Source organism: Triticum aestivum, chromosome 2A (assembly GCF_018294505.1).
Source record: "Triticum aestivum cultivar Chinese Spring chromosome 2A, IWGSC CS RefSeq v2.1, whole genome shotgun sequence".
Lineage (NCBI taxonomy): Eukaryota > Viridiplantae > Streptophyta > Magnoliopsida > Poales > Poaceae > Triticum > Triticum aestivum.
In genome coordinates, this window is record NC_057797.1 from 722,749,467 (window position 1) to 722,758,398 (window position 8,932).

At 44.8% G+C, this 8,932-nt stretch overlaps 1 protein-coding gene across 1 annotated transcript; it reads left to right on the top strand.

Annotated features, from left to right (window-relative positions):
* The first annotated feature begins 242 nt into the window (after positions 1–242).
* Positions 243–8,362, top strand: LOC123190572 (anthocyanidin reductase ((2S)-flavan-3-ol-forming)). The gene is made up of 10 exons (XM_044603246.1): positions 243–487; positions 1,576–1,708; positions 1,976–3,475; positions 3,741–3,907; positions 6,109–6,480; positions 6,757–6,923; positions 7,157–7,357; positions 7,445–7,604; positions 7,727–7,943; positions 8,039–8,362. Exons 5-10 carry the CDS (start codon positions 6,357–6,359, stop codon positions 8,184–8,186), a joined length of 1,017 nt encoding a protein of 338 aa, XP_044459181.1. The 5' UTR covers positions 243–487; positions 1,576–1,708; positions 1,976–3,475; positions 3,741–3,907; positions 6,109–6,356; the 3' UTR covers positions 8,187–8,362.
* The last annotated feature ends 570 nt before the right edge of the window (positions 8,363–8,932 follow it).

The following is an 8,932-nucleotide window of genomic DNA, read 5'->3' on the forward strand; positions in this document are numbered from 1 at the left end:
TCCATAGTTTTACCACACTCCTGTCATCATTCTTGCTCTTGGAATCGTTGAATGCAGCTTCGCATTTGGTGCAAGGTTAAAGCGTAAAGCAACCTGGGTTGTTCACATGGCCCTGCTCGCCCTAGCCAAAACTGACAGGACACGGGGATTTCTTGGCCATGGGCACCTGTTTGTCATACAGGGAAAAAGGAAACTGATGTGAAATTCCTGCTCTCATCTTTTGCCCATCACCTTTCCCATCTATCTATCTATCTAGCTAGTGCTGCACATCCTGCCCGGCTAGCCAGGAAGGACTCCATCAGCCAGGTTTCTCCACCCCACCCACCTCTCCGCACCGAAGCCCAGGCAGTGCAGTGCAAGGGATGAAGCGCATAGTGGGGAGCCCGGGCCCCGGGGACATGGAGCGGCATGGCGCTGCGGGTGTCGCCGCCGCATCCGTCTTCGCCATGTTCTCTGCTTATGGCTTCTCCAACTACAGCGCCTACTTGTACTCCCTCTGCCCCTTACCACCGGTTTCATTCTCCACCAAATGCTGCTTCTCCGCTTGCTGTGTCTGTCTGTTGAGATGAGTTCCTAGATTTTCTTTCTCGCTTCAGTAATCGTTCCTTGGATGCCCTCCCCTCCGTGTGTTTTCTTGCGAATCCATGAGCTGATGAGCATCACTCAAGTAGCATCCCCAATGCTTCAAGATCAAGATGTTACTTTGGTTGTAAAATTCAGAGTCCCTCCCTCTTGGAGATTTTGGGGGAAGTTTCCTGTACAAAAGCCTAGATGCATGCTGTGGTGCTTCATGGTTTTATTTTATTTCCACTCATCATCATGCCATAGAAATCACTGCCCAATTTATCTTAGATATACACCGCCGGACCGGAAAAAAATCACGTCTGAGCTAGTAGTAGAATATTTATAGAACCCTTCTTGAGAAGCAGACCAAAACAGAGGTGTAGATTGATCACTTGAAGAGTAGATAAAGGACAGAACAACTGAGCTCGCCTGAACTCTCCATTCAGTCTCACTTCCTAGATTAGCTGATTTGTCTTTCGATGGGGCATGCATGTTTTTGCTGAAGCTGCCCTACCAAGGATTCATGTTCAGGTAAGGTGGTTGCTACTGGAAATTGACTGAGAATTGAACTTCGCTTGGTGTGATCTAATCACTGGGGCGTTGAGGGGCCGCGATTCATTCCAAGCTCGATTCCCGGCAGCAAGGGGTGAACAACACCATACTTGTTCAAAAATGGGACTGGGATATTGGACATGTTTTCTTTATGTATGTGCTTGTGTCAGCGTACGTGTAAAGAACGAAGCCTCATGTTTTCCATTTACCTACAGTTTTTCTTCCCATGATAACATTTTATCAGGATTGTTAAACTTAGGCTCTGTGTTCCAACATGTGACCTGTCTTGACTGCTAGTATACGTGTGCCGGTGAGCGCTTATCTTTTTCATATCAAGTTCATATCATTGAGACTATGAACTGCATAAGTCTTGAACGTGTTGACTACTCTTCAGAATTGCCTGTGCAGGAGCTCGTTGTGTTTGACATCAACTAACGCGTGTATTATGGTCTCCTGCAGCTACCTGAACTTTGCTTCGGTGCTGCAGTTTCTGTGGAGTTTGCCCCTTGCTTGTCTGGATATCTTTTCTCTGAGGAATGAAAAGGATCTTCAAGCACCGGCTCGTCTATTGCTCATTGTTATCATTGACTGGGTAAGTCGTTCGCTTTGTCTCTTCTATTGTCCATGGAGCTACGTCTGAATTAGTTGAAAGCATGCACCGCAACCGCAATAATTGAACCCAGAGTTTTGTATCAATGTGTTAGTTCTTAGGAAAACATAAATTCAGGATAAGTGCAACTCATGCTTCTCTGTGGGCTAAGTTCTTGTTTTGCCTCACTTTAAGAGAATAGGATAATAACCTTAAAGAGACTTGTTGCCAAAGGCCTATCTGAGTGATCACATTGTGAATGCATTGCAGGCCGTGGCGGTTCTCATGTTCTCAGGAGTCTGTGCCGCCGCCTGCCTGACGATTTTCTTCATGAAGGATGTGAACTTCTGTGAGGGGTTCTCGTGGCTGGGATGCAATCAGTTCGCGCTTTCGGTCACCCTGGCATTCATCACGTGGTCGCTGCAAGCTGCGTCTTCTTTCTCCGGGTTATGGCTACTGGTCTCGTTCTTCTAGTGATCTCAATAGGTGCTTTGAATCACCGTCGCGTCGTGCTAATTGCCAGTTAATGGTTGCATTATCTTTTATTTTAAAGTGCTAATTGCCAGTCAAGGATGGTAAATCAGTTCAGATGCAATGTGCTCAGGACACTTGTTCATCACCGTCGCGTCGTGCTAATTGCCGGTTAGATTTCAGTTACCGGCGTTCTTCATCACTTATTGATAGACTGCATGTCTGATAGCGTGTCTTCAGTTAAGTGGAATAGTTACTGTTTAGGTAATGTGGAAGTGGAATCACTAATATGGGGTGCCTATTAGTGCTCCAAGTGGCTTTTGTCTTCACTTTTTTTACGGATTGCTGTTTTTCTTTTGATGGAGTAGAGTACCAGTAGCAGCCTAGCAGGTAGTACACAGAGAACGGATCAAAAACGAAAATGGGGAAAGTCGGCGGTGGCTACCGGTCGGTACAACCTGCTTTGGGTTGAAGATAGCTAGAGGGAGGGATTCATATAAGTCGTATTATGTGACAAAATGGCGACATATATATTCAGGGAATTCCATATATGTCGCGTTCTGCGACAAAATGGCGAAGGTTCGCACAGGGATGAAGCGAGCGAATGAGTTATGGGCCGGCGCATTTGTACAACGCGAGCGCAGTACGCGATCCGTTTTGGGAACCTTCCATACGTTTTGGAAACCTTCTAGAAGGTTCCTAAGCTGGTTTTCTCTTTCCTGATGTTTCTTCCACTGGTTTTTCAGGTTTTTTCTTTTCTGTTTCTTTTGTAAAAAATCAAAAATCTCAAATTTCAAAAAGTGTTCTAATTTTAGTTTTTTTTTCAAAATTCAAAAAATGTTTGTGCTTTTCAAGAAAAAGCAAAACTTCAAAAACTGTTCCTATATTCAATTTTTGTTCAGAAGTTTTTTTGAAAAAAAATCGCGTATTCAAAAAGTATTCCGAGTATTGGAACAGCTGTACTCCGAGTACGAATCATCACTTTGGTGCAGTTGTAGTCTGCATTACTGCATAATAATGCAGCCAGTCACTTTCATCTACCAAAAGGAGTACTACTGTACCACTAGCCAGCAAATTGTCTGATGCAAAGACAATACTTTCCCGAGCACAAGAGAACTACGCAGGATTTTATTTCCCCCCACTTTTCTGGTGTGCCAACCAGCCAGAGCAGAGCAGACCAGAGCAGCCTCCGGCCATGTCGGCGGGCAAGGGGAGGAAGACGGCGTGCGTCACCGGAGGGAGCGGCTACATCGCTTCAGCACTTGTTAAGATGCTGCTCGAGAAAGGCTACGCTGTCAGGTTGGACTCGATCCCGATTCTTCTTTCCAGTTAAGCTAGTCCGTTGCGTGTGTGCCGGTGATTTTCTTTCTTCTTTCCCGAATTCGAGTTGAAATCGGAGATTGGCTGGCGCCGACCGTAACTTTCGTTTGGGCCGTCTGATTTCTTGAGGAGATTCAGGCAGCAAGGCATGCGTGCCGAATCCTAGATGCAGCGTACAGTGTTATTTTTGCTTGGAATTGTTGCGTTCGGCGTTCGCCTATAACTGAAGATTCTGCAATTCTAGATGGCACGGAGAAGAACTCCCACCTCGAGGACCTGCAAGCGCTTGGCCCCTTGGAGATCATCCGTGCCGATCTGAATGAAGATGGCAGCTTCGACCAAGCTGTTTCTGGCTGCGACTACGTCTTCCCCGTGGCCGCTCCGGTGAACATGTTGTCAGCAGATCCCGAGGTAAACACCCATCTCCATGACGCTTCGTTTCCATTTTCTTACACAATTCTTCTTCCAGCATCGCTATGTAATGCTGATCTAGTTGGTGAGTTGGAACGAAGTCTTCACGCTGTCACCCGTCACTTGTTTTGTGACAAATGGTAGTTCTCAGATACAGAAAACTTTTGATCGTGTACTTCACCCCGCTAATGTCATTTCAGCATTTGGCAACCCAATTTTTTTTCCGATAAAGGGCGATTTTGTTAATTCAAAATGTAGCATCAAGTGCATACAAAGCATTATGAGTACACGATCAAAAAGCTAGCAATCCTGCTAGCAATCTTCTTTTTTCCTTTTTTCTTTCAACTTGATCACTTGCTGCTTATAAACTGAAAGGTACAGGAAACTAAAAAGCTCTGTACTATGGGAAACGATAACCATCATCCGGCGGATTATAACGCACGTGTGCCACACGTCCCATGTGGGGCCATCATCAATCATTCTTTTTTCCTTCTTATCTCCGTAGCTAACGACCGAGAGCCACTAAGGATGGCAATTTTACCGGTGGATACGGGTACCCGCATGGGCCGGATATGGGCATAAATTTATACCCATGGGTAGTACCCATACCCTACCCGTTAAGTAGTGGGTAGGGCACGGATATAGACTTGTACCCGTGGGTATACTCATACCCTACCCGTTTAGACTGACGTATGGACCTTACCTGTGGAGCTACATCATGTGGACCTTACACAACTAAGCAAGTACTCATCTATTCCTCGTAATTAAGCATCACACCTCGTAATCTCCTCTCCCAAAATCAAGGAGAATGAAATCCCAGGAGCCGGCCCTCCCCCATTAATCCTGCCATAGACATTCTCATCGAGCGAATTGACCCATCGGCCATCGGCCATCGTCCTGCAGGTGCCTCCGCGAGCATGGAACCGGCGACGTCGCCACCGGCCTCGAACTCCTGCCTCTAGATCCTCCACCTCCAGCCCTCCCCAACTTTGGGTGGCGGCTTGCCGGCAGTGAACATTTTTTCTATACACATCTAACATTTTTTCAAATGCTTGATCAACATTTCACAAATAATTGTCCAACTTTTTTTTGAAATGCTTGATTAATATTTTTATATACATAATAAAAAATCATCATTTTTTAATACATGGTCAACATTTTTCTATACATATTTAACATTTTTTCCAATGCTTATTCAACATTTTTTCAAATGCTTGATTAACATATTTATATACATGATCAAAAAAAATCATCATCTTTTTAGTATATGGTGAACATTTTTTATTTACACATTTAACATTTTTCAAATGCTTTATCACCATTTTTCGACTACTTATTCAACATTTTTTCAAATACTTTATTAACATGTTATATACATGCTCGAAAAAATTCACATTTAACCAATTCACAATTAATACATGGTCAACATTTTTCCTATGCACATTTAACATTTTTTGAATGTTTATCAACATTTTTCAAATACTTGTTCAAAAAAATCAAATGCATGATTAACATTTTTTAATACATGATCAAATTTTATACATGTTTTTTATAAATTTTTCGTATACGTGATAAACCTTTTTTCTATACACATTAAACATTTTTCAAATACTTTTAGAATATTTGAAAGTATAAACAAAATTGAAAAAATAAAGCAAGACAATGAAACAGAAAACGTAAAAATACAGAAAAAGGAGGGTGTTGCCTCCCGCGCTATTAATATATTCCCCTTTTAAAAAAAATTGACGTGCATGCTTCCACATCATCTAAATTGTTGCAGCCATTAGATTTACTAACTTGATCCATTGACATCCGTCCGATATATGCATGAGCATCCTCTATCACACGGCATGCATTAGTACATTTTAAGTGGCTTTAGACTACACTGCATTTCATTGTGACATGCACAACATGTCATGTTGAGGCTTTTTGCTTATGAAGAATTCTTTTCACATAGTTTAGATCGTAAGGACTGAATTAGTATTCTACACAATATTCAGAAACTATATATCTAATTCCGTGGCAACCGGGTAGGCATTGTCTAGTTCATATAGAAGTAGAAGAACCTAGTAGTATAAAGAAAACGCTAGCCAATTGCTCACAGTTGAGCTCGTGGGTTGTATATTACAGTGCACAGAGACCTATTGATCAGCCACCAGTCCATCATCACTTTCTGACAGGGAACTATGCATGTAATGCAGGTCATTTTTCAACAACTTAAAAGAACCTTCTGCATTACTACTAGCCTGCTATTCTCTCCGGACGGAGGGAGTGTTAATGCAGGTTCCTCTTTCCCCCAGAGGATATGATATGATATTTGCAGCTCATCATAGTGTGCCAACAACCACTCCAGAGGAACCACCTTACAACCTCTCGTTCCTGAAGCGAGGGGAGCAAGCGAATAATCCTTCTCTTTTCCACGAGAGGTTCGATCGAGTGGTGGCCGGCGATGTCGGCGGGTGAGGGGAAGAGGACGGCGTGCGTCACCGGAGGGAGCGGTTACATCGCCTCAGCGCTCATCAAGCTGCTGCTCCAGAAAGGCTACGCTGTCAAGACCACCGTCAGAGACCCCGGTTAGTTTCTTGTTTCTTTGCTTCAGTATGTACGTACTTGAGCAACTTTTCCTTCCGTGTTTGAGGTGAGAGTGAGATCATAGGTTCTAAACTTGAGTTTGAGGCGAAATCTTGTACTCGGTTCTGCAGAATCGATTGGATAAAACATGTTTATTCTATCCAGTCTGCTAGCCGAATCACCAAGCTGAAATTGATGGAAGCTGTTTTGGTCAGAGTGGTCTCAACTCTCAACCCACCATGTTACGTCTCTGAAGATTCTGTAAGCTGTATATGCAGATGACATGGAGAAGAATTCCCACCTCAAGGACTTGCAAGCGCTTGGCCCCTTGGAGATCATCGGCGCCCGGCTGGACGAAGAAGGCAGCTTCGACGACGCAGTTTCCGGCTGCGACTACGCCTTCCTCGTCGCCGCTCCGATGAACATCGGTTCAGCAGATCCTGAGGTAAACAGACATCTCCACCAAGCTTCGTTTCCATCTGCACGACTGTTGGGAGGTGTAGTTGCTGGGATGTGGGACACCATTTAAGTTGTCAGCATCAGCCATAACTCACTCTCTGACTATTGTTGACCCCACCGTTGTCCTTTGGGGATAGCTTATTTTCTCTTTGGCAACTCAAACATGTTAGTTTATTTTCTCTTTGGGGATAGCTTACTGTGCTTCGTGTTGGACGGCAGAGAGATCTGATCGAGCCGGCCGTCCAAGGAACACTCAACGTGATGAGGTCGTGTGTCAGAGCGGGGACGGTGAAGCGGGTGATCCTGACGTCGTCGGACGCCGGGGTGTCCAGGAGGCCGCTGCACGGCGGCGGTCACATGCTGGACGAGGGATCCTGGTCCGACGTCGAATACCTCAGAACCAACAGGCCACCAACTTGGGTACATAAATCATTGTGCTCAGTCTCTCTCTCGCCTGGACATTTACATTCGATGGAAGCTTTTGTGTATGTGCAATTTGTATCGTAGGAATACGCAGTGTCCAAGGTGCTTCTCGAGAAGGCGGCGAGCAAGTTTGCGGAGGAGAATGGCATCAGCCTCGCCACCGTGCTGCCCGTGTTCACCTTGGGCGCGGCGCCGGTCTCCAAGGCCAGAACCAGCGTCCCCGTCACCCTCTCCCTGTTGTCCGGTGAGAGAGGCGTCCCCGCCATATATAGCATTTCTCTGTTTTTTCACAGCATGATCAGTGCTTGCTAGCTGAGTGTTAATTTGACCGCTGACATATATCTTTCTCTCCTGTACATTTTCCAGGCGATGAGACACGGCGGGACATCCTGATGGGCCTGCAGTCGGTCACCGACTCCGTGTCGATATGCCACGTGGAGGATCTGTGTCGCGCTGAGGTGTTTGTCGCCGAGAACAAGTCCTCGGCGGGCAGGTACATCTGCTGCAGCCACAACACCACCGTCGTGCAGCTTGCCCGTCTCGTAGCCGAAAAGTACCCACAATACAATGTGAAACTTGAACGGTATGCCAACAGTCTATCTGAACCGTTGGCACGCACGCATCTACTCCTATGTTTTTAACACGGGTTTAACGATATCCAAATATATACTTATGTAGCTTTGCTGGGTCCCAAGAGAAGCCAAGAGCGTGTTTATCGTCTCAGAAGCTCATCGGGGAAGGGTTCGAGTTCAAGCACGATGATTTAAGTGAGATCTTTGACGACCTCGTTGAATACGGCAAGACCACGGGGATACTTCCCTACTAATATGTCTGTTATCTGCGGACGGATATGTAACCGGAAGAAAATAATGTGTCTTAGCAGAAGAACCCATGCTTGTAGTTTCTTTGAGGGGTAACCCATGCTTGTATTTTTGGTGTGTGAAGATGTTTAGTTCTTTGCCTGTGTGGCAAAAATAAATAAATATTATTTTGCTAAATGTACGTGTCGTGCATATCACTGTTATAACATCAAAAAAGACTACCGCTCTGCTTTATAAATAAAATCAGCATCATGTCCATACAGAAGGTTCAAGCGTAGTATAGAATTAAAAAAGTCTGCTGGGGCCTCTGTGGATACCCCAAGCCTCTTTCTGACCTCTGTATCATCATAGGGTATACCTCCATTAGGTCATGGCCAAAAAAAGGACCGGGTATCTCAAAGCCACAATTTTTAGGGTTTTATATTACTAAATCCCAACTTCAGTGCAGGACGAATGTTTTTATCGCAAGGCAAAAAAATAGAACTATGGTCTGGCTTGGATCTAGACCAAGGGACGTTTTGGACGCTATCGAGCGTGATGTATCCTTGGTTGAGTTTTTTTTCGAAAAGGGTGGTTCGCCCCAGCCTCTGCATCAGAACGATGCATACGTCCATGATTATTAATGAGCAAAAGGTCCAACACAAATCTCTAAGTCTCGAACAAAAACCAAAAAAAGGCTCACGAAGAGCACGAACAGTAATAGAAAAGCCACAACCGGCTGGCATAAAAAGATAGGAACACTAAATGCCTA